The sequence below is a fragment of the Arvicanthis niloticus genome, chromosome X (genome assembly GCF_011762505.2).
Source record: "Arvicanthis niloticus isolate mArvNil1 chromosome X, mArvNil1.pat.X, whole genome shotgun sequence".
Classification (NCBI taxonomy): Eukaryota; Metazoa; Chordata; class Mammalia; order Rodentia; family Muridae; genus Arvicanthis; species Arvicanthis niloticus.
The window spans coordinates 94,001,925-94,028,915 of NC_047679.1; the positions used below are offsets into that span (position 1 = coordinate 94,001,925).

A 26,991-nucleotide genomic window follows, 5' to 3' on the forward strand; every position below is an offset into this window, starting at 1 on the left:
GTTGTCAGTCTTCTTTGGCTCTGGCTGCGCAGCTCAATTGCTCACAGCCCTGCCCTTTCCTAGGGCTGGGGCAAGGAATTGCTACATGCAGGATTACCTGGGGGAAAAACCAGAGGCTCGCTTTGGTCCCTTCCGGTAATTGAAAGGACTGGGCGTCAGGGAGGGGGAGGAGAGAGCTTCCCTCCATAAATGGTCCCACCCCTGGGCAAGGTGGCTCACTTTGGCAGGTAGCAACGGGGGAGTGTGCACCTGTCACCAGTCAAGCTCAGCCTGACTGTGAGAAGAGGCGAGGCGAGGCACGCTAAGGGAGCGAGTGAACCATGGACAGATTGAAGTGCCTGAACTTCTTCAAGTGCAGACAGAAGGAGGTAGGGGCCTGGAAGCTTCTGGTGGTGTGTGTGTAGGGGAGGCTCAGAAAGGGAAAACAAGGAGGGAGAGTGAGTCTCAGTTTCTTTTGCTTTCTGTAGCTGTTCCTCATTTTGCATATTTCTTTCTCTTCAACTTTTTTCAAGTATGCCTGATATGTTCCCACAAAGTCGACGTGAAAAACAACTTTCCTGCTGGTAGTTAGGAAACTTAGGAGCACCTCAATCTGTACCTTGAGAACACCCAGAGAATGCTGTTCTTTGTCGTTCTCTATACTGTGTTCATATGCTGCAGGGAAATGCAAAAAATGTACTGTCCTTATCTGACCCTGAGAGCATTCCATAGTCAAGCAGCAGCTATCAGGTTGGGAAAGAACCCCTCCCCAAGTGGGGGAGGAGGGAGGGAGGGAGGGAGGGAGGGAGGGAGAGAGAGAGAGAGAGAGAGAGAGAGAGAGAGAGAGAGAGAGAGAGATATGCTCCGCCTGGTGGGACAGGAAAATTTGATTCTGCTATTATTAAGGACACTGAATGTGTGCTCTAAAAAGTGTATGAACTGATTTTTATTTAATTAGAAGCTAGATCTAATACGGTTTAATGACCTGCTATAATCTTAGGAATGCTGACTCTTCCTAATTTATACTCAAAACTTTTGTATTTGCCACTTGACTTGTCTACTTTCATTTGCTTTCATGTTTGTAACATTAAACTTGGGATAACTTTAGCTGAAGAGACAGTGAAAATATTTACTTACAGTTTTTTTTTTTTTAACTTGAAGAAGGAAAGTCTAAGTAAAAAAGTAAACTTACCTACCAGCAGAAATCATGTTAGTGCTTAGTGTTTTCTATGGGTGTACCACTCTGAACACTCTCAATCTGATCTTAGAGGCTAAGCAGGGTTGGGCCTGGTTAGTACTTAGATGGGAGAACTCTCTTGATTTTGAAAAGAATTCCCCGTGAGTTTTTCACCCTCCTTTTCTATCACTCTCTGGACTTTTGAAATTATGCATCTGTGTAACAGAAAGGGAAGATGTTGATGATATTTTCCTTGTTTAGAAAGTGACAGCTTCATCTGAGAACTTCCATGTTGGTGAAAATGATGAAAATCAGGAACGTGGTAACTGGTCCAAAAAATCAGATTATCTTCTTTCCATGGTTGGCTATGCAGTGGGATTGGGCAATGTGTGGAGATTCCCATATCTGACCTACACCAATGGCGGAGGTAGGCCTTTCCTTCTGTTCCTTTTCTTCCAGTGGTATGTTATATAACTTCTTTATATATAATACAGCATAACATGTTATGTTTTATATAATATAACCTATATATATATATATTATTAAAATATCACACATATATCATGAAGTATGATGAGCTTAAGAGAGGTATATGATACTCTGAGTTAGTAAAGAGGATGAAAAATATGCAAAACGTATTAGTGAACTGTGAGCTACTAGCTCAAGCTTGGAAACTGCTTCAGAAAACCCTCAGATATAAACTTGATTAAAAAGTATTACACGTGGTACTTCTGAATTAATTTGAGATACCATATAATCTCCAACTAGGACTTTAAAACTTCAAGTTTGTTGTTTGCCTAGAGCAAGTCATTTTAATAATTTAAGTATGAACAGATTATGGTTTTAAATTAAGATTTTCAAGTTGTAAAATTAAGTTACATATATTTCAAATTTCACTGACCATGTAGAATATAAATAAAATACAATAGCATTTAATTCAAGATCGTATGTTTTATTGAAAAAAATGATGCTTTTAATAACTTGTAGATTGTTAAGGTAGGCTCAATAAGAACACAAAAATAACCAAGATGACCCCCAGAGTGAAGGAAAATGAATTGCACAGTACTCTAGCAATGTGGAAACAACTTTTTCAGTTACACTATTTTAAACTTACCTGTGCTTACAGGTTCTGTTAAAAGTATTGAGGTGACATGTGCCTGTATTTCATAATTGGATACAATTGAAATTTTGCCAGCATAATTATTTTTCTCTTGGCACAATAGGATTTTGTGTGGTGATGTTTCAACCACATTTCTTGTTAATTGAGTGTATTAAAACAGTCACACTGGCCCTCAGAGACTCAATAAAGGAGCTCTGTTTATTAAACACTTTAAGTGTGGGTAGCTTAAGTTCTGTCATCTAGGACTTACGTCATCCAGTAGTGGTTTTGATGTAAGTATTAGCTGGAAAATGAGTCAATAATCGTGATCATTTTGGTGTCTATGTCCTAAGGTTCCTTTGAGCTTCTTACACTTGTGGTTACAAGAAGATATGCCTTGTGATTTGCTATCATACATTCACCCAATAATCACCACAGCTTTCTAGGGAATGAATTAAACTAATTTTAATAGAGTATTTTAAAATATAAGAAAAATAAAAAAATCATTTTATTTTTCATATGCTATTGCCTTCTTTCTCCTGTTTCTTCTAAAAGTTAATATGGCACATTAAAGACCACATTATTTGGGTAATAGGTAATCTACATTATCTAAATGGTTTCAAAATTCATGAGTAGCAAGGAAATAATTTGTAAAAGTTTTAACAACAAATGAAGTGTACATAACCCAAAAGCCTGTCTCCATTCCTTGAGCTACATGTTGTTCTTATTAACTGCTGCCAAGACTTCTAGATTGTTGTGTTAGGACATTTAACATCATGTCTCTGTTTCAGTTTATAGTCTGGTAAACATCCTAATGAGCAATATTATACTTCAAATATGGGGAAAAGGTTTTAAAAAAAGGTGTAAAGAGGAAGCAGGATGAACGTTCTTATACAGGAGATTGGGTCTTGTGATAGGGGAAGATAACTTAATAAGCCTCAAAAGGTCAGAGTCTTCTAAAAAAACGTACGTTTCTTATTAACACTGACTAAAGAGACTTGTGACTACTAAGAAAATTATGAACTTAACTGCAGTAATTTGCATTCTCAACCCTACTTATGATTTACATCCTATGTTTAGAAGGTAATCCACATAGTGTTAAGAAAGAAAGAAACAGAGAAAGAATGAAAGAAAGAGAAAGAATGAAAGATAGATAGAAATGCAGATAAAAGGAAGGAAGGTAGAAGGAAAGAAAGAAAGAAAGAAAGAAAGAAAGAAAGAAAGAAAGAAAGAAAGAAAAGAAGGAAGGAAGGGATGGAGAACTAACACTGAAAACACAGCATGTGCTTGCAGTGTTGCCATTGTTTGATCAGTGAATCATTAAATTTGATTAGTAACTGCCAAAAGCCCAGCATTGGAACTGTTAACAGAAACTGATGATTTGATATTGTTTTTCTGTTTACATGAATGAAATGTTCACAGGTTAGCAAAATTTCCTTAAGTCAAATAAATAATAGACAATAGAGCATATATATATATATGTATATATACATATATATATATGTATATATATACATATATATATGCTGACTTTTTATATGCTTTGTTTTTAATAATCATAGTAACCTTGCAAGAAAATATTTCCATTCCAGTTTGATTAGTGAGAAACTCACAGCTAATATAATCCATTACTTTCTAACTAAAAGTAGTATATTTTGTACCTCAAGTCTGTATTAAGTCTGTATTTTTCTGTATTAAGACACTTTAAAATATTATGCTACTTGTCAAAGTGCCCCTGAGACTTTCAAATGTAATAGTATATTTATCTTTTTGCTTTTCAGGTGCTTTCTTGATACCCTATGCAATTATGTTAGCATTAGCTGGTTTGCCTTTGTTCTTTCTGGAATGTTCACTGGGACAATTTGCTAGCTTAGGTCCAGTTTCAGTTTGGAGGATTCTGCCACTGTTTCAAGGTTGGTATTTAAGACTTTTCATTATCATGATTGTTGGTCTACGTCAGTGGTTCTTAATATGTGGGTTATGACCCCTTTTGGGAAGATAGACTGGCCCTTTCAAAGGGGTTGCCTAAGATCATCTGCATATCAGATATTATTTACATTACAATGAATAAAGTAGCAAAATTACAGTTATAAGGTAGCAGCAAAAATAACTTTATAGTTTGGGGTCACCACAACATGAGGGACTGTAGGGTTTCAGCACTTGGTAGGTTGAGAGCTACTGATCTAGATGTACATAAACAGTTTCCAATTTGCAAAAGAAAAGAGAGTTTAAAATTATGATACATTTGATCTTATGGAAGTTTAGTACAGAATGCTCAGATGTAGAAGACAATAAGAAGGAGGAAGCTCTATTGGTTAAAAAAGATAAGCTATATAGTTATAGTTAAGAGAAATACATTTTTTGAGAGAATATTGGTTCATGCTATTAATCTCAGCACTCAGTAGGCTGAGGCAAGCATATCTCTGAGTTTGATGCCAGTCTTGTCTACAGAACAACTTCCAGGACAAGCAGGGCTACACAGTGAAACCTTGTCTAGGAAAAAAAAAGGAATAATTTTGAGAAAGCTAACGTATTAGAAAATCAAAAAAAAAAATAAGAATTCACAGCATGGTGACTATAGCTAATGACGATATATTCATATATTGTAATCTCATAAGCACACACAGTGGGCAGTAAGAATTCTGACCACTAAAATGATAGTCACTTGAGGCAATATGCTTCCTAATTTGAAGGTGAACTTATTACACAATACATGTACAATTCAAACATCACATAGTACATGAAAAATACAATTTTCTCTTTCAATTAAAAAAATACAAAAATGACATGGTAAGTCAAAGATGCCATTGCTTCTTTTGTTTATATTTTGTCCATACACATGTACATATTTGTGTGCATGCATACGTGTGTGTGTGTGTGTGTGTGTGTGTGTGTGCAGGCATGAAGAGGGTGAAATTCAAGGTTATATATCTTCGTTAATTACTTTGAAATGGTCTCTCATTGAACTTGGAGCTCATTGTTTGGCTAGATGGAATGGGCAGGAAGCACTGGAAAGGCCCTATCTCTACCTTCTTGGTGGTAGGATTTTAGGAGTACTATTGCAATAAACTTTTAAAAGAAGATAAAACATAGATGCTGGAAATCACACCCAGGTCCATACTCCTCTATAGCTTTAGCAAACACTTTGCCCATAAAGCCACCTCCCAAGCCTTCAAATGTTAACTTTTCTTCTTACTTGGATGCACACAAAGGAAGGGTTAGAAAAGACATTAAAAGATGGTGACCAGAGTGTAATTATTTGGCAATTTTACATTTTCAATTGTTTTATCATACAGTCCTGTTGTGCATTCACTTCAAGAATCTGGCTTTAAATTTGTATTACTTTTATTTTATTTTATGTATATATACAATGATTATGTACATACTCGCATGTATGAGTTCCTGTAGAGGCCAGAAGGGGACATTGAATCCTATGGAAGTTGGAGTTAGAGGAAGTTGTGAGCCAATATGGGTGCTGAGCTCTAGTATTTTGGAAGAGCAGCAAGTGTTCTTAATCACTGAGCTATCATTCCAATCCCAAGGCTATAGCTATAGTAACCCATCTCACCATCTGAAAAGCATTCTCCAAAAGCCAAGCATCAAAATTATTTTACCTTTGGTAAGAAAAAGTTGCAGAGATAGCTCAGCAGTTAGGAAGACTCACTGCTCTTCCAGAGTACCCAAGTTTCTTTACCAGCACCAGTGTTGGATGTTTCAGGTTCTTCCTCTATCTCCAGCTCCAGAGGATCCAGTGCATCTGTACTCTGTGGATACCTGCGCTCATATGTACATACTCACAAGTGCGTGCACACACAAATATAATTAAAAATAATAAAAATAAATTCTTTTCAAATTTTGCATAAAGGTATTGAGAGGGTAACACCCCTCCATCCTAGATACACTGTTTCTGAATTACAACATAGAGTTATGTGAAAAAGTCTTTTTATTTACTGTAGCTTTTGTAGATATTTTGTGGAAGTTGTGCTCAACTTTTTATGGATCAGCAAAAAAATTTTACTTCTTAAAATTGTTTTGTTTTCCAGGTGTGGGAATCACGATGGTCCTGATATCCATTTTTGTGACAATCTATTATAATGTCATAATTGCCTACAGTCTTTACTACTTGTTTGCTTCTTTTCAAAGTGTACTGCCATGGGCTAATTGTTCTTCCTGGGCAGATGAAAACTGTAGCAGATCACCAATAGGTAAATTTTATTGGCTTAACTTTTAAAATACTACTAACCTTATTCTAAAAATAAGTTTAAATGAGTAAATCATTTTCTAACCAATGTCAGTATGATTTTATGAAAGGCAAGGTCACAACTAGAAGTACCTCTTCCAAGCCTAAATTCTAATCAAGATATAGCAAGGAATGGGGGAGTAGTTTTTTTAAGTTCTGTCTTTAATAGCAGTAAATAATAACAGTAAAGTGTGCATGCTGTCAATATCAGTTAAAGTAATATTAATACTAGAGGATATTACTCTTGGGACTACCCATAACAATCAGAGGGTAAACTTAGAAAGCTTTAATGCTTTTGAAGGGTTTAAAGAAGTCAGCATATGTATAAAAGTTAGCTAAGTCTCCGCTGTAGGTTCTGTTAAGTACTAAATCTTAACTAAAATAACTGTTATTTTATAGCAGTTATTACTATAAGTGTAAGCACAGTTTAAATGGGTATCTAGTATTACTAGCTTGGTAGTAGAGAAGATGTATTGAGTGTAACCTTTATTTTTTTTGTAATTTGTTTATACTACCTTTACCAAGTAATGATTTAAATAGGAACTTAAATTTTATTTTCCATTAAAACTTTTTCTCCCCAGAAAAGTATTGCACAATTAAGTACACACTCCTATCTATCTATCTATCTATCTATCTATCTATCTATCTATCTATCTATCTATCTCTTATTTATTTATATATCTATCATTTTTTTAGTAACTGGATGTAATGTGAGTACAGGTGCAGGAGAGATGTTTATGAATATAAGCTGGGTAAATATCAACAACTTCACCTGCTTGAATGGTAGTGAAGTTTTACAGCCAGGACAACTTCCCAGTGAACAGTATTGGGAGTAAGTATTGATTGACTTCTTAATACATATGCTATTGCAAAACTTTTATGAAACATAATGAAATATTTGTCAGTTCTTCCCCCCATTTTATTCTATAGTTTTACTACAAGTATATATTATGAGTCAAACATATTTATTTCTGTCTACCAATAGACTTCCCCCCATTTTAACTCACATAAATAGAAGACAGGAAAACTATAACAGATGAATACTTCATTTGATTCAAATGTTTACGTCTCCCTGGTGAATTTTAAATTACCTGAAAAGTTAGCTCACTGTTGACAGTGTACCTTTTACAAGTTAATTGTTCAGTGCATATAACACTGTAAGTAATGGCTTATTAATAATTGCCAGTTAAAAGTTAATATGAGGGAATTGTAAGGTTTATGAGAATGCTCAGCACATAAAGGTGCCTGCCACCAAGCCAAATGTTCTGAGTTCAATACCTGAAACCCACAATGGTAGAAGGAGAGAACTGACTCTTGAAAGTTGTCCTCTGATTATGACCCATGTGAAGTGAAATGTGTATCCACACACATACACACACAATAGAAATTTTTTTCCTAAAACGCTTTATTTATCAATATTTGTATGAACATATATACATATAGATGTATACATATATAAATAATAATAAAGCAATAAGATGTATTCAAAAAGTATGGGGGGTTGGGAAAAGTGGGAGGAAGGAGAGAAAGGGGAAAATTATGTAAATACAGTGTTCGTATATGAAATTCTCAAAAAGGAATCCAGTTTTTTAAAATGTTCAACAGATTAACTAACATTTTACAATATGAAAATAAATATGACCTATAATTATGTTAAAGGACATTTTAACTCACTACAAACTTTGATGTTTAAAATGAGATCAATAAAGATTATTTTACCCAGCATACTATCAAAAACCACAATAACGTTCTATAATTCAAAGTATTTCTGAGAACAAGAAAATAGATTGTCAGGAGCTAAGTCATCAGAACCAGGAAACACTGTGTGTGTGTGTTTATCAAATTTTAATATAATAAACAAATTCTAATGATAAACAGTTAAGGTCTGGAGAGATAACTCAGAGGATAAGAGCATTCATTGTTTTTGCAGAGGACCAGATCCAGGTTCTTGGCACCCACAACTCCCTGTAACTCCAGTGCCCTGGGATCCAATGCACTATTTTAGTATTCATGGGAACTAGACATGCATATAGCTCATATGTACATATACAGGCAAAACACTAGTGCACATAAAATAAACTAAACAAATCTTTAAAATATCAATCACCACTTCCACATTTAAGGCTCGGGGAACATTTCAGGAGTGGGAAGGGAGTTGACAGATTGTAAAAGCAAAAGGATCAGGCAGTTTGCTGTGAGTTTATGTCTCATAGTGAAGTCAAAAGCTACACATAGAATGCTCCAATGACAGGACCACTCAAATATGAGCTGGATAAGGAAGACACCAATGGACATGCCAAAGTGGAGGAGGAAAGCTGGGAACAGAAGAAGCAGTCCTCCCCAGAGAAGAGCACATCAATTGTCCAGTGCCAAATACTCAGTCCTGAAAACATGCACATAGATAGCCTTATACAGATTGAGCAGGTTATATATAAGGATTAATAGTACTGTAGTGTGGTGTGGGGTGGTGGTGTGTGTGTGTGTGTGTATTGTATATTTTGTTTATCCATTCATAGTTTGATGGACATTTGTTTATTTGTGCTTACTTTTATGAATAGTCCTGTGGTAAACTTGGCAGTGTAATTGTCTCTTGGATATCCTGATATCATTTTTATTCAGTACACACCAAACAGTGGGATGTATAAAGGATATGATAGATATTTTGATATTTTAATTATTTTGAGGAAGCTCAATAATGTTTTCTTCGACATGGTGCTTTAACATTTTGAGTCTTTAAATGTTCCCAAATATCATACTAAAAATTGGGATTCTGACTTTTTTAAAGTTTTTTTATTATGTAGCACACACACACATATGAGAGAGAGAGAGAGAGAGAGAGAGAGAGAGAGAGAGAGAGAGAGAGAACACACATGAGTGTAGGTGCCTACAAAAGTCAGAAGAATCTGTTTCCCCTGGAGCCAGAGTTGCAGGTGGTTGTGAGTGCTGAGACCCAAATTCAAGGTGTCTGGAAGATTAGTAGAATGTACTCTTCCCTTTAAACTTTTTCTCTAGCTTCAGGTCTAGTATTATAGATCCACACATGTTACTGTGGTAAGTAGTGGAATTTTACAGAAAATCGTTGATATGAAGAATCAGTCAATTTCAGTTTGACCATATATATAAGTTTGAATAAATAAGTAAATACATAATACAATGTTAAAAGTCTTCTTAATGAATTTATTTTGAGAATATCCCATATTGAGTCACAGGAAGCTACCAGATAAAAAATTTATTTCTTTTCATAGAGGAGATTAAAATGTTGACAGGAAACGTGATGAAAGCTTTCAGGTGTTTGAAATTTGGACTGCCTTTGGGTAACTTTGAAGGTCAAAACCTAACTTTTGAAGGAATACTATTGATCCCTCCGTACAACATTGTCTATCGATAAAAGGTTTACAAGACTAAGATACAACACTCTGAAGGTTCCCTTTGGATACACATTATAAAGCTCATTTTTTAAAGCAAAGACAATTGATTCTGTTTTTATGAAAGGTCTTTTGTATTTCAGTAAAGTGACGCTTCAGAGGTCAAGTGGATTGGATGAAACTGGAGTAATTGTGTGGTATTTAGCACTTTGCCTTCTTCTAGCTTGGCTCATAGTTGGAGCAGCACTGTTTAAAGGAATCAAATCCTCTGGCAAGGTAAGTTGGAAGTCACCTTAGTGATGCAGTTGCTATCCAACTTCATTGTAGTTCCATTAAATATTATGAATGCAGTTTTGTATAAGATGGACGTTCAAATTATTAAAAGGAACATTCAAATGTTTGAAAGTCTTTCTGTATAAGACATTGTATTGTGGTTTTAAGCATATACATAGGTTCATTGGTATTGTTTAAAAAACAAAACAAAAATTAATGTAAGTATTGGGCAATTGCTTAAAACTCAGAACTCACTAGTTTATATGGCATTCTGGGCTTTGAGAGTATGGTTTTAAACTTCTGTTGTGCAATAAGCACTTTGAATAATGTGGTATTTTGTGTAGAATGTTTTCTAGGATAATAACTTTATAGGAAGACATAGAAAAATATCTAATCATTCCTTTGAATTAGTCTTTCTCAATGGAGTAAGAATCTTCTCTGTCATTGAAGGGTCTTCTTCTGAAAAAGAGTACCCTTCTCTTCTTAAAAAAAAACTTTTAGAGAGCTCAGCTGCAACTTAAAAAATGAAAATATTTTCTGTGAAGAATTGCATACTACCCAGAAAATTGTAATTTTACATGTTTTTAACTGACCAGAGTGATGTTACCTAAAACTTCAAGGGCAGCAATAATTCTAGACACTTATTGTTGTCCTCCTGCATGCAATGACACTTGTGCTTTCTTTGAGAAAGTACTGCAGATATTTCAAAGCCCATGGAAACTTTCCTATAAACCCTATTTGTATATTTTTGAAACCCTTGGTTCCTTTATGATGCAAGAAGTTTTCTTACAAAAGTCTATTAAAATCTATTTAACCAGGAAATTGATATTTATTATTTTTGGTTACTTATTTAAATAATCTCTTTGGGCATATTATCAAACATAGGATATCTGTAGATCAGAGAAATTACATGTTATTTTATAGCCAACCTCAAGAGAAATCTGTTCATTTAGAAGCCTGTGTTATCAAAGACAAGGGTACTGTGCTATGTGTATATATCAATCTCCCTTAAGGGTAGCTTTAAGTAACAAGTGTTCAGCATGCTCTGTATTCACTTTAGTGAAGGTTTCCTGAGATCAGGACATGATACTAAGAGGTAATTTCCTTTAATTTGGAGGACTGAATATAGTAATATTGCTAGCTTTATGTTCCCCCTCCCAGTGCAAAAGTTTCCTGAGAGGAGACATTCAGTCCCCTCAGACATTTATAAGGATCCTCTTAGTGTTCTATCTGATCTCAAGTTGCTTATGTATTGATTGTTTAGAGCATGAACCTTAGAAATGGTGATATCTACCTCATAGCATTTAAAAAGTGGATTCATTATTGGAGTGGTGAGAACTGAGAAAGGAAATTATGCTACGTCGTATTGATATCATTAGACTTATGTTTTGAAACCTGGAGTAACTTATTTCACTAATAGCAATTGGTGGCTAATTTTGCTCATAGAAAATTATATAGCGTGATTTTAAAGTGGCATTAACATTTAGTTGTTCTATTTGATAGGTGGTATATTTTACAGCTCTCTTCCCATATGCAGTCCTTTTCATTCTGTTAATACGAGGTGCAACTTTGGAGGGTGCATCAAAAGGCATTTCATATTACATTGGAGCACAGTCAAATTTTACAAAACTCAGAGAAGCTGAGGTAAGACTTAATTTGGATTTAAAATTACCTGATAAGTTAAAACTTAAAGCCAAATATAAAAATGTATGTATATATCTATATCTATATCTATATTTATATATTTCTATATATTACTATAATGTCTTACAAAAAGCATATGCAGTTAAATGATTAGGGTTTCTACCAAGTAGAACTTCTGATTAATGTATATAATGGCACTAATACTCTTCATTGGCAGTAAGATCAAGTTTAGCAATAGTCTTAAAGCTCATTGTATTAATGTAACTTATTCTATTTGACCAACAGTTTTGGGGTTTAATAATAATAATTTGGGGTTTAAAATAATTTAAATAAAATAAAATTTCATACCCTAACACCTATAATTTAAAGCTAGGATTATGGGACTTATTGGATAAAATTTTAGTGGCTTTAAAAATACCAGAGAACGTTTGATTGTCTAATATACATTTGGTTACCTTGAAAAGTTAATACATTAACAGTAAGATCAAATTTTGCTCAGTGGATTACAGATTTAGCACACAAAGTTTACATGTATTAAGTAATCCATAAGTAAAACTGTTGCTTCTATTAGAAACAGAAACACATGTTTTTAATATAAGTTTGAAAAACTTTTCCCTGCAAATAATTTATTTATTTTGTTTGTTGTGGCACACACATGGCATGGTGTACATATGGAAGTCAGGGGGTAATTTTTGGGAGTCACTTCTGTCCTTCCATGTTATCTTTGTGGGCCTTGGATCATCAGGCTTAGCAGCAAATGTTTTTTATTCACAGAATTGTCTTTCTAGACCTGAATAACTCTCTTCTAAGTTTAGTCTAGTTCCAGACAATGGCTGTGTATCATGGGCACATAAAAGGTTTTACAACTTTAACTGTGCAGGGCATTAACAGTAAGCTTACACAGCTACAGTGCTTCTGTTGATATAGCCCAAGGGGACTTACATGTTTTTAGTATATACATCACATTCTTGGTACATATTAAGCTTTCTATCAATCTTATGTGAAAATGAAGAGAGAAAAAACTGTGCTAATATTACCTGTCACACTAATGGTGCTATCCAAAATGGATTAGATTTCTATTGTCTTTTACATAAAAAATGCTGATTTCCAGAGACTGAAGTTTTCTTTTTAAAATACTTACAAATCAAATATTTATCCAACCATCTTCGAATGTTTTTGGTAACCAACCTCAAGTTGATAAGTTTCCATCATAGAAATCTATTATTTAACTTTTGAAAAACTGAAATGTAAATTTCTCAGTTTGGTTACTTTTGCAGTGCCCAAAATTTTTCACTCCATCATTAACCTCACCAGTTCTAATTACTTTAGAACTATGATATTTTATTTTTATACTCTTGGAGATTAATATACTTTAATGTGTTCACAGAGCATCTTAATGCATTTCTTAATTAGTTTTAGTCCATATCTTTTTTTAACCTTGTTTACTAATCCATTCCAAGCTAGAAGACCATTTTTCTGTTAAGTTATTAAACATGATAAAATAAGATAATATACTGGGGAAATAGAAAATTTCCCCAGTATATTATAGAAAATTTCCCCAGTATATTATGTAAATGTGGGCTGGTATACAATTATTTTAACTATTGATTAAGTATATCATCATATAGTTACTTCATTTTCCCTAAAGAAGCACACCCTCAATTTTCCTTTAGCCTCATAACCTTGATCACAGATGAAAAGCCCCCTTGATATGTTTAAGTGACTTTTTATAAGCCCCAGACAGCTGGGCTTTATATGCCTTTGAAACTATTTTGAAGTTTTCATACGCATTTTATATTTGCCTCTGTTTCTGTGTCTCTATTATTAAAAAAGAATCAGACCTGCATTTAAAGCTCCTTATGAAACATGCAATTTAGTCCTCTTATTTCTCCACTCCCCAGAGCAAATGACCACATTCCATGTTTTGAGGGTTTACTGGTGATGATAATAGTTTTTCTCAGATTAGTATTCTTTCTCAACACTGATCTGACTCATACACCTCAGCTCCTCTTAAATCACATATTCTTGCACAATGTATCAAGGGCAGAGGCTCAGAGACCAACACAAACATGAGCTTTATCTCCTAAGAGCGACCACAACCAAAGAAATAAGGGTAGTTTTTTTTTTAAACATGACTGTGTTATACATACATGAAGTTATCTTGGTCTATGTGTCTCTCTCTGTATGTATATATCTTCATATTCACCCAGGTATCCATCTCCCTTCATATAGACATGCTACAATCTATCATGAAAAGTGTATTTTGAAGACCCAGTGATATTTACTCCCTAGGATAATTGCTTCTATTGAAATAATATTCAAATAAAATTATTGCTTTTAACATAACAAACTAAATCACTATATAATCACTTTTCATAATAACAATGATAACTACTATGGCACATTTTTCTAAATATTATTGTTATTGTTCATACCTACCAATGAGTTAAAGAGGTTAAATTGAAGTAACAGAAGGTGAATGGTTTGGATGTAAATTTATTCTTTTTAATTCTGAAACCAGAATTGTTATTCACATACAGTCATGCTATCCAACCTGCCTTCCACCTACCAGTATGATGTTAAGAGGACTGAAACAATACTTTTTGGTCAAATATAAATCAGCTTTGTTATCTGAAATCTACATATATAGAGTTTTCTCTTTTGAGTGATTATTATATCCAAAGACAAAGAATTCAAATCTTTGAATAGATTAACCTGAATAAGTCTCTGACTTAACTGTTGACCTTTAACAAAGCAGGAGAAGGTGCAAATTGGAGATCAGTAATGATAAAGGAGTGGAATTAGACAAACAGCACAGAGTCAGGATGGGCTGTCTAGTAACATCCTTGCTAAGAATTAATGGGATTTTAATGCTACATTGGTACACAGAATCAATGGAATTCTAATCAAATTCCCAACACAGATATAAAGTATGGAGAAACTTGTTATGTCAGGTACAAAATGTTATTACAAAAGGCACTGCAATGTTGCAGTAATTAAAAACATGGTTTTAGCATAGGAACAGGTGTACAGATATGTGGTATAGAATAGTAATTTTAAAAATATTTTTATGAAGAAACAAAGCTTAGGATGTAGCAGAGGTAACAACTCATTTCAATCTGGAATGTTTGCATGATTTGATGGATGTCATTGATGACTAATTGATGTAATGTGTCATGTCAATTATCCTTAAACAATAGAAAATGACAAAAGGTGGAAATATGTGTAACATAAATTATGTCTAACATATATGTAATTAATATGTGTAACATCGATTTAAGAGCAATTGAAAGTTTTACATTGTAAACACAGCTGTTTCATTTAGAGAATAACATCCTTATAACCTTGGGCTAAGTTTTGTTTTTAGACACAAAGAAACAGAGGTAAGCAAAGCTGAATAATTTCAGCTATATTAAACAGCAATAAAAAAGATTCTTTGGCTCATTAAAGAACACAAAATAAAATGGACAAAAAAATCCACAGATTTGGAAGGGAAAAACCTCTTAAGATATATAACACATAAAATCTTAGAATTCAGTTTCAAAATTGAGTTTCTGGGTGTGGTATGATTATCCATAACTTACATTCCACAAGTTACTTTCAAGGTAGAAGCAGATAAATTTCTGACCTCAATGCTTAGTATTCCAGGTCATCTTGCTATACACAAACATCACTTCATTGAGAGAGGGGGTGGGGAAGGAGGGAGAAAGAGATCCTAGAAATCAAATAAAGCAAATAATTCAAGAAAATGTGAAGCATGTGAACAGAAAAAGAAGTGCAAAATGTTAATGTTTGGTAAGTAGTGAGTGTAATCAAAACTCTTAATTTAAAGTGCTTAAATTACATCAAATGAAAAGCTCTGTTGCCAATGCTATTAAGCAGTGGATCTTAACCTTCCCAATGCTGTGATCCTTTAATACATTTCTTCATGCTGTGGCGACCCTCCCCCAACCATAAATTTACTTTCCTTGCTACTTTATAACTGTAACTTTGTCACTGTTATGAATTGTAATGTAAATATCTGATATACAAGCTATCTGATATGTGATCCCCAAAGAAGTCATGATCCACTAGCTGAAAAACACTGTTAGAGAGGAATGGAACCTCTCTCATCTTCAACTACTAAGAGGGCTAACTAGTGGGAAGATTCTAGAGGATGACCTGACAAGATTCAGTAAAAGAGAGGATGCATATCACCTTTAATATTCCACATCCTCCCCTACATGAGCAGGAGATATGTACAAGGGTATTCAAAGTTACATTATAGCAAAACATTAAGCCAACTAGTATCAGTCAACAGGAGAAAAGATAAGTTGTAATATTTATAGTGGGGAATAGAGAAGTGGAAAATGAGAAAAAGAACATATGTTTAATTTTTAAATTGTATTATATTTTATAGTTTTGCATATGTATAGATATATATGCATACTGACCACTCTTATCACGTATCTCCCTGTCCACTCAGTTTCCTTTCAGAATTCTCATATATGCATGCCTATTCAGAATGACATATTTTTAATTGAACCACTTGAACTTGTCCCTAGTCTCTTTTAAATCACAGAAATATAAATAAAAATTATATCAAATTGAAATTATATATGGCTCCATTTGATAATGATTAAATATCACAATGATGAACTATGAAGGCAAGTTGTGTTAATTTACATACAGCAAGATAATTCTTCTATGAACCCTAAACATTCAAAACTAAAAATAAAGATAAAGAACTAGGCAATAGTGGTGCATACTTTTAATCCCAGCACTAGGGAGGCAGATACAGGTGGATCTCTGAGTCTGAACAGCCAGAGAACATAGCAAGACCCTGTCTTGAAAAAACACATGTAATGGATGAGGAAAACATAGACACCAAAGTCAGAGTCAGTTACTATTGGAGCATGAAAGAAACACATGGAGACATTAAAAAGACTACTACCATTGTTTTTTCACATTGATGGTTGACATTTAAGCATTCCTTATGTTGTAACACATACTCATATTAACTCATGAATTTATTTATATGAATTAAATTTAAATGTGCATGTTTTAAATTTAAAAAAAAAATTTCTCTTGCAGGTTTGGAAGGATGCTGCCACTCAGATATTTTATTCCCTTTCTGTGGCTTGGGGTGGCCTAGTGGCTCTGTCATCTTACAACAAATTCAACAACAACTGTTACTCTGATGCCATTGTAGTTTGCTTGACAAACTGCCTCACTAGTGTGTTTGCTGGATTTGCTATATTTTCTATTCTGGGACACATGGCTCATATATCTGGAAAGGAAGTCTCTCAAGTTGTAAAATCAGGTATATAATTCTGGATGAAACCAAGTTGGATTAATTAAATATAGCTCACTTATGAAACTCTGGTATAATTTATAGTCTTCTATACTTATGATTAGAGTTATTGTATTTTTTCAGTTCATTTGACATAATTTATTTTAAATAATAACTCCTAAAAGATCTAGATAGACAGGAGTAATTTATGGAACAGTTATTCTGAAGACATAATGCTGGGAACATATTTCAGTTGGTACAGTGCTCGCCAAGCCTGCACAGTACCCTGAGTTTTATTTTTGGCATCTCATAGACAAGATGTGGTGTTATATGCATGTCATCTCAGCACTTGGGAAGTAGAGATAGGAGGATTAGAAATTTGAGACTAGCCTCATTTACTGAGAGAAATTGAGGCCAGTTGAGATTGCATGAGACCTTATCTAAAGGAATGAGAAAAGAAGACATTTTTTTCTGTATTTGATTTAATACTTAAAATGAATCACTCAACCCACAATTACAAGGTTCAGGTATTATGCTAAGGATATTCTATGCTTTATGAGAAAGACAATTATGACCAAAATTTTCCATATGCAATTAGCAGCATTGGATCTGAACCTTTAAACTCATATAATAGGAAGAGTCTAACGACCCAGTGCAGAATTATGTCCAGCTTTCAAGGAATCTGATTAACGAACATTCTAACCATAAGGACAATAGTTAAGGAATGCTTACAGTCCAACTAAAAGACCCATAAAAAATTCTAGGATTCTTTAAGTAGGAACCCATTGGAAACTTTTATTATATACTTAGTATAATATAATAGAAATATTGAAGAATAATAGCAGAATCCCTGCATGAGAAGGGGATCATTTAGTGTTCCTTTCCTCATAGTACACTGATACACAGAGACATTTTGTCTTGCACAAAAATGTAAATATTTAGAAAGTGCTGGAGCCTAGTTGAAAAGCTAATGGTCAGTACTCTGGGAAGGTATAGAAACCAAAAGTACCTAAAACTGAGGGTTACATAGAAAAACTGGAGCAAACTACAAAGTGCTTTAAAGGTTAGCATCAAATTGAAAATGAGATTCCATCTAGGACTTTATTTTCTATACAATATTGCAGGTATCTATAAACTGAAATAGTAGTACTCATAATTATTCTGGGCAAACATTTGGCAAGATGGTAGAAGACTAAATTCATTCCAGCTAGTCATGGCATGGTCCATGCCTTTAATCCCAGTCCCAGGAAGGCAGATTTCTCTGAGTTTGAGGTTAGTCTGATCTAGATGGCAAGTTCCAGGACAGCCAAGCTATGTAGAAAGACCCCATCTCCAAAACCAGCAACAACCACAAAAATTCATTCTATACATTTATTTTTGTAGATATTTCAATTTTATTTCATTTTATTTTCTACAAATTTTAGAATAAGGTGAACTAATTTAACATTTTTTGTCATTTAAGAAATATGTTCTTTGTCACATTTTTTGTTACTGTTGTTATTTGAGAGAGGGTCTCATGGATCCCAAGCTGGTATCAAACTCAGCATGAAGTGGAGGATGATTTTGAACTCCTGATCCTCCTTTTTCTCACTCTGTAAGACTTGGGATAACAGGTGGTGCACCACCACACCTCATGTCAACCAGTTGATTACAGTCTGGATAAGTGGCTAACTGGGTAAAAGCACTTGCTATGTAAGCACAGGACCTGAGTTCAAATCTCCCAAATCTCTGCAAGAGCCTATACATAGTGTGAAAAATCTGTAATATCAGAACATGGAGAGACAAGAAGCAAAGATAAGAGAATCCTCACTTATGGGCCAACTATCCAGGAATAAACAGCAGAGAAAACGGGGAGGACCATATTTCAACAAGACTTAAAGCAAAGGCCAACATCCAGTGGCAAGTGCTTTCACCAGTGAGCCATGTCTCTGGCCTCCAGTAAAACCTTTTAATAAGTCAATTGGTAAAGACAAAGACAGTATGTCATGAATTGCATTGCCAGAGCATGAGGAGGTTTTAGCAGTGTATTTCTTTGAAAATGTTCAAATGTGTAAATTTTCCTGGCAATTAATTCCAAATCTCACACATTTTTCTTAGGATTTGACTTGGCATTCATTGCCTACCCTGAAGCTCTAGCTCAACTCCCAGGTGGTCCATTCTGGTCCGTATTATTTTTCTTCATGCTTTTAACTTTGGGTCTGGATTCTCAGTTTGCTTCTATTGGTAAGTAACAACTTTTAGTGTTAAAGAGCTGGTATTTTATTCCTGTTTCCTGTACTTGAAACCATCCTGTTTCATTATCATGTAATATAATAACCACATCTTTTAGCTACTATTAACAGAATGAACTTTACAAATTATTGTAATTTAAAAATTAAATACATAAAAGTATGCTATACTTATTTACTTGACACAGAAATTGATTTTATTCCATTTGCCTTCAAATAGATATTTTGGAGGGGGTCATTTTTCAGTCACTTTATTCAGAGTTTTGTATTTGTTTCTTAATTCAGTGTACACTTATAACAAGCAATGTAAAATTGATAACCATTTTCTCTTCCCTGTCCCCCATCCCTGGACAATCTCATTTCTCCCTGAAAACTGGATTCTTGCTTGAGAGAATTTTATCAAAACACTAATATATTTCTTATTAATTTTTGTAGAGGTAGCCACCATAATCACTAGTGTCCTACTTGGTTCATGTGTGTATGCATGCACATGTGTGAATGTGAGATATATATATATATATATCCATCAATAGCATAATTTTAAATGTCTCATATAAATTTGAAGTTTCATGGTGTATATGCTGTTTCAACAAGATATATGGATCTATTTATATTATACATTATCCTATTGACTAGTATTTTGATTTATCTTTTAAAAATTCTCTACACTTCAGCTGGCAAGCTGTCTTAGAAAAGTAATTGCTATGCTCTCGTCACGACCTTACTTTGATCTCCAGTATCTTTAAAAAGTCTGGGCAAAGTCGCACAGTCCTGTAATCCCAAGACTGGAGATGTGGAGACAGGAGTATTGTTGGGGGCTCACTGGTTCATCAGTAGAGTTCATTTGTGAACTCCAGGTTCAGTAAGAAACCCTATCTCTGAAAAACAAGATGAAACACACTTGAGACGACTGCCCTCTGACCACCTTATTGCAGCATACACGTGCACTTGGACCCCACACATGTGCTTTCATATATATACTCACACATAGAAACGCAAATTTCACACAATTATACATTCTTTTTGTGTATGGTTCTGTGTATACAAATGAAGTTTCCTAAAAGCACACGACTAGAAAATTTGAAAAAGGTTTGAAAATATTACATTTTTAGTAATTATTTGAGAACTTTGTGTAACTTATTTAGATCATAGTCAACAGACTCTTCCCTCATCACCTCCGTATCTTTTTATTTTTAATACGCCACTGACTCCAATTTGTCCTACCCATGTACATAGTGGGTGTGGGGTTATCCACTGGAGCATAGACCAACTGTCACACCATTACAGAAAACTGTAACTCTCCTCTAGAGGTCATCAACTGTCATTATCTTTTCAGTTAAATGTGAGAACACTCCCCCCCCCCCCCGCCATGGCGCTGGAATTCTGACCGACTTGTTATTTATTTATTTATTTATTTATTTATTTATGTTTTTTCTGACTGACTTGTTTATACATAGGCAATTCCAGATGCTGTGAGTAAGTCCGTGAGTGCAGGGTTCTGTCATGACTAGAAGACACTCTTTTGCTCCCAGGCCTGCAGGACCTCTGTCTCTGAAAATCTTTCTGTTCCATCTTCTGTGATGGTCTCGAAGCCTTGGTGTGTATGTAGGTGTGTGATACAGATGTATCGTTTGTGGCTGAGCCTGTGCACATGTATGCACACAAACACACACAAATTACAAGTTACACACACTGGTGAAATAACCCTCCATAGATATTATTCTATATACACAAAAGAAAAATTTTTAAAGCACACACCTGGAACATTGGAAACAATTTTTATATCATTGTATTATATAACCTGTTTTCTTACTTTATTCTGTTTATAGGACAAATTAAGGTCCCTCTGGTTGATTTCCAAAGCCTTCAAACATGTCAAATATATTTATTATAGACCTTCTTGCTTATGTTTTTTCTACTTTCAGATAAATCTGTTTAGTAGACATTATTCTATTCTTCCCTTCTTTTCTCTTTCTCCCCTTCGTTTTTCCTCCTCTCTGTCTCTCTTTCTCAGCCTTCTGTTTACTTGTTTTTTCTCCCTCTTTCTTTCTGCTGGGAACTAAACCCAGGCACTAAGAGAAAAGACCTTATTGAACAATGCCCAAAGTGTATTTCCAGCTTATTTGTGTAAATTTGATTAATAGAAATGAAATTATCTCACAGTCTTACTCAGTTGAAATGTAATACCCCATTTTCCCCCTCCTCTAGAAACAATTACAACAACAATTCAAGATTTGTTTCCCAAAGCAATGAAACGCATGAGGATTCCTATAACTTTGGGATGCTGCTTGATTTTGTTTCTCCTTGGTCTTGTCTGTGTGACTCAGGTACAGTAGAGTTTTTAACTTCTATAGACAAATACTAATTGCAATATACTTTTAAATTTAAACAAATATACTAAGGTTCAAGTGGGTGTTTTGTGACAGGTTCAATTTCTATTTGGATGGATATTTTCCAAATTTCAGTCTGTTCTCCTATGTAACTTTGCTAGTACAGAGTTTTCAGAGGAGGAAGCCCAATAATGGCAATTTCCCAAGTAACAAATTGATTATAAAGTGTATTTTCTTGTTAGCTATTACAGAGATCATAGATACTATATGTCATTTGTATAATCAATTGTTCTAAATGATAACATTTGCCAATCTTGTAGTATATTATTTAAAAAATCTTGCTTTTTAGACAATTAAAACCATATTTGAATTTATAGTTGAAACACATATTTCATATATTGTGTAAAAATACATTCTACTTGAATACATTACCAAAATTGTAATTAAAATACAATTGTAAGTTTTTTGAGTTTTGTTTTTGTTTTGTTTCCTTGTAGGCTGGAATTTACTGGGTTCATTTGATTGATCACTTCTGTGCTGGATGGGGGATTTTAATTGCTGCTATCTTGGAAATTTCAGGAATCATCTGGATTTATGGTAAGTGATTGCAGATTTGTTTACAAGCATTATACACTATTATTTGATTCATTTTCATTAAGATCATATAACCATACTATTTATGGTTGCACATATAGTTCTAAAATGCAAACTATTGAGCAAAGTACATTATGAATGAAGTGAAATATTAAACAGGACTTCAGGTATAGGCTTCACTGTTACAGTTTAGTGCAGTGTTTAAATGAAGAAAGATAATTTGCATGACAATCTCAATGGAAGCTGTAAGAAAGGGCTCAGAGTCTGAAATTGTTCTCTTTAGGAGGAAATAGATTCATTGAAGATATAGAAATGATGATTGGAGCAAAAAGATGGATATTCTGGCTTTGGTGGAGAGCTTGCTGGTTTGTCATCACTCCTATTCTGTTGTCTGTAAGTAACAGTGTTCAATTAACTTGCTATCGATAATATAACTCATACCTTTAAATGTACAATTATACTTTGTTCTAAGTAATTCCCCCACCAACTCCAACTGGTTCTCTTCTTTTCACATGTGTGTTATACAGGCATGTGTGTGTATGTGTATCTGTTGAGCAGTAAACTATACCTTTATTTTTGGAAAAGAGTAGTAGAAGTCAGACATTAAGTCCCAAAACATCTACTACCTTACTTATTTCTAGTGAGCTTTGAAAAACCATCTAAAACTCATTTAGAGCAGTGGTTTTCAACCTTAATGCTGGGACTCTTCAGTAGACCTGATGTTGTCGGGATCTGCAGTGATAAAATTTCATGGCTACTTCATAACTATAATTTTGCTACTGTTATGAATTGTAATATAAATAATTGTGTTTTCCAATGCTTGGGCAACCTCCGTGAAAAGGTTGTTTGACCCTCAAAGTGGTTGCAACCCATGGGTTGAGAATCACTGATTGAAAGGAATTTTATTACCTTTTTTTGAGGGAGGGTCTTTTGTATCTCAGACTGGTCTTGAAATCAGTAGCTTAGGGTTATCCTCTTGCCTATATCCTTTGAATATTGAGATTTTGGAGAAGTCACAGAGTTTTGCAACACTTCTTGTACTAATATGTAACTTTTTTTTCCTCAAGAAGAGCCTAGTAGGGAATTGTGTTTTGGTAAATGTGCCAGTACTACATATTTAAATTTGAGTTATGGGGTGGGGTGTTGGGGGGACAGAAGTTGTGTCTTGTGCAATAAATATCAGCTGTTAAGGAGGGACAGAAAAGTGTACTTGTGCATTTTCACATATATGCTGGCTAGCTTGTGGCATAGAATGAAGCCAAGCTAATGTTTAATCTCCTTGTATATGTACCTACACAAGGGTTGTTAGAGAATTTAATTCTATTTTTTTATTTGCCTTTGAGAAAACTATAACACCTTCTATTGTTACCCATTTATTTTACTTCCTAAATGATAGCTTCATTTTATTGTTTCATAAATATCAAATTATGACCTATTTATAACACAAAGTCTAATCTTTTGGTCATTTTTAATGCTTTCCTTTTTTAGGCAATTCTCGTCTGGTCATTGGTGAAATTTCACAGACCTGATTATGCTGACATTCCATATCCTAACTGGGGAGTTGCTCTTGGCTGGTGTATGATTATTTTCTGCATTATCTGGATACCAATTATGGCAATCATAAAAATAGTTCAGGCTGAAGGAAACATCATTCAGGTAAGTACATTTAAATTCTATATATTTGACATCTACTTATATTTTACTGTACGTTCCTTGTAGAAGTTTGTTATTGTTTCCTCAGGCCCTATTGCATTCTTCAGGACATAACATTTGTGATCTATGCATTTATTTGTACAGTTATCCTTATAGATGTCAAAAAAACAAATGACTCTTTTGCTTCTTCTACATGTAATCTTTACTTTTTAATATTCATATGTCTGTAATACAGATTCTAATAGTGTATTTAAGTTGTATTTAATTGAATTATCCTGGTAAATTCCCTTGCATCCTTTATAGTTCTTGAATCATCTTTCTTCCACAGAGGCCTACAGAGATAGAGTCGATCAAGTCTACACTGACGAGATAGGCTTAGGAAACTTAATTTTAGTAAATTACGGTTCTTATCCAAGAACAGATCTAAATAAATGGTTAGGTATTTGGAACTCCCTTTTCTCGATTTTTGAAACATATTCCAGAGCACGATAGTTTAGCTTTCCATCAGAATCTCTGACAAGGACTAAAATGAGTCCAGGAAAGCTGCCTTTAGTGACACTATTATTCTAATGGTGTCATATGGTAGGATAATTCTATTATCAGTTAATTAATCTCAATTTATTTGGTTACAATTGTTAGATGGTGTTTAGGCTATCATCACTTCTTTTTTCATTAATTAATTAATTAATTAATTAACTTCTCTACATTCTGATCACAGTCCCTTCTCTCCGGTCCTGGTCTTACAAAATTTCCCCTTATTACCTCTTTTCCTTTCTCTGAGGAGAAAGGGAAGACCCCCTTGAATACCAACTGACTCTGGCACATATGTCACTGCAGGACTAGGAGGCACATCCTCTTCCACTTTGGCCAGACAAGGCAGTTGAGGTAGGGGAAAGAGATCCAAAGGCAGGCAACAGAGGCCAAAACAGCCCTGCTCCAGTTGTTAGAGAACCCACATGAAGACCAAGCTGTACATTTGCTACAACTATGTAGGGGGCTAGGTCCAGCTCCCGGGCATGCTCTCTGGTTGGTAGCCCAGTCTCTGGGAGCCCCCATTACCCCTGTTAGTTGACTCTCTATGTCTTCTTGTGTCCTTGTTCCCCCCTCTCTCAATCCTTGCCCCACCAAACTCTTCCATAAGACTCCAGAGCTCAGTACTTTTCTGTGATTGTTATGTCATTCTTGGTAGCAAAGGCATTTACAATAAAGTGTAGTTTAATATTTGGTTTTTTAAAAAACAGATAATAGCACTTAAATTCTAAAAGAAGACTTTTGTTGTTATTGCTTTTCAGCGTATCATAAGCTGCTGTAGACCAGCTTCGAACTGGGGTCCATACCTGCAAAAACATCGTGGGGAGAGATATAAAGACATGGCTGAACCTGCAAAAGAGACTGACCACGAAATACCTACCATTAGTGGCAGTAGAAAACCAGAATGAGATGTCACTTTTGAAAATATGTAATTGTTCTATAATGTGATTTTGTAGAGTAGGGGATTTTTTTAATTTATTGTATGTTAATCAATTAGGGACATGTACATTAATGCTCAGTACAGGATTGTAAGTACTTTTTTCACTTAATCAAGAATGAAATGTTAAAATGTGAACCTATCAATGTTTAGTAATGTGTTTGTTTCCCTTTAGGATTAGCTATTTGTTAGTACATATACCTAGTTCTGTTTTACAATGACATTTTGTAGATATTACTGTAATGTTTTTTGTTTGTTTTTGCTTCGTTTTGTTTTTAGTATACTGAAGGTCTCCTGTGAGACGATTACTTAGGAAGTAGTCATAATTTGTACTTTGTGATTTTAAACACACTGTTTCTGTAGTCATGATATTTACTTTTCTCTTTCATAGACTGGAGAAATAAGTCAGCTTAGCTAAAAGCAAGTGTTACACTGTTAAAGTCTTCACTAACAAATGTCACAAATAGGGGCTGGTGAGATCGTTTAGTGACAAGAGTAATGACTCTTGCAGAGGATGTAGGTTCAATCCTCAGCATCAAGGTAAGTACTAGTACCATCTCTAGTTCCAAGGAGACCCAATGTCCTCTTCTGACCTCTATGACACTACATGCACATGGTGCACATACACACAGGCAAAACACTGATACAACATAAAATAAAAATGAATACATCTTTTTTATCCAAAGAAGTGTCACAAATATGCAGGAAAAGGACTGTATGTGATATGAGGATTGTCATTTAATACCTATGATCCAAATATGTCTAAACATGTTTTCAATTTATTATGTACCATATATTTTCTATGTAAACTTTGTAGTTGTACTTTTTATTTAGAGTAAAATGACACAAAAATGAGGAACAGGTATCCAGAAAGTGATAAGTCCAGGAAATAAAATATTGAAATTCCAAATACTTCTTACCCTTCAGAATATCTTTATTCATTAAGTTGTATTTGGAATAAACCACGAGACATTTAATTTTTATTGTGTTTCAGAAAAACAAGTAATTCATTATCTTCTCTGAATTCTAGATTCGGTTGCAAATAGAATTTGTATGAAATTGTTACTGATAACATGACTTTAACTCCTGCATTATTTGATATTGATGTATGTCTAACAGATAAAGGGCAATAAACTTGTCTTTTAAAGATTTGTTTTTGTATAAGAGTAACAAAGTATTCACATATGAATTGATGCTAATTGTTAATTAATTGTCCCCAATAAAATTTTTATACCCTGTTTTCCTCACAAATGATGATACTTGTGCTTTATTATCTATTTTTGATCTATGGCTTAAATATCACAGCTTAAGATGTTAAATTCTACCCTAAATATATAGGGAACATTTCAAGAGTTATGCTGAGCTTTAGGAGATTAAAATACTGAAATTTTAGGTATCATTTTTCTGTGGCTGTGGATTTGCTTTCTAGGGAAGAGTGAGTCCATTATTTACATAAAATTGTCAAAAGGACCTATGACTCCAAAAAAAAAAAAAAAAGAACTTTTAAGAACCATATACTGCTAGCTATTTTATACTTGGCAAGTGAGTACCAAGGGGGAATAAATTTTCATAATCATATTTCCTCCCTCCTTCTTTGATTAAAGATCAAAGGAACAAAGAGATTAAGGTGTCTCTTTAATTAGTACAAGTAAGTGACCCTGAAAGGAGG

General features: G+C 34.2%; 1 protein-coding gene across 2 annotated transcripts; it reads left to right on the plus strand.

Annotated features, from left to right (window-relative positions):
- The first annotated feature begins 205 nt into the window (after positions 1-205).
- Slc6a14 (solute carrier family 6 member 14) lies at positions 206-26,573 on the plus strand. Of its 2 annotated transcripts, none has more exons than XM_034486146.2 (14): positions 206-368; positions 1,418-1,583; positions 4,037-4,168; positions 6,299-6,460; positions 7,192-7,327; positions 10,004-10,136; positions 11,637-11,777; positions 16,851-17,079; positions 19,147-19,272; positions 21,486-21,604; positions 22,105-22,204; positions 22,485-22,594; positions 23,690-23,857; positions 25,147-26,573. In XM_034486146.2, exons 1-14 carry the CDS (start codon positions 321-323, stop codon positions 25,291-25,293), a joined length of 1,917 nt encoding a protein of 638 aa, XP_034342037.1. In that variant the 5' UTR covers positions 206-320; the 3' UTR covers positions 25,294-26,573. The 2 variants fall into 2 exon arrangements, with proteins under 2 accessions (XP_034342037.1, XP_076774318.1); XM_076918203.1 differs by lacking the exon at positions 206-368 and adding an exon at positions 879-911.
- The last annotated feature ends 418 nt before the right edge of the window (positions 26,574-26,991 follow it).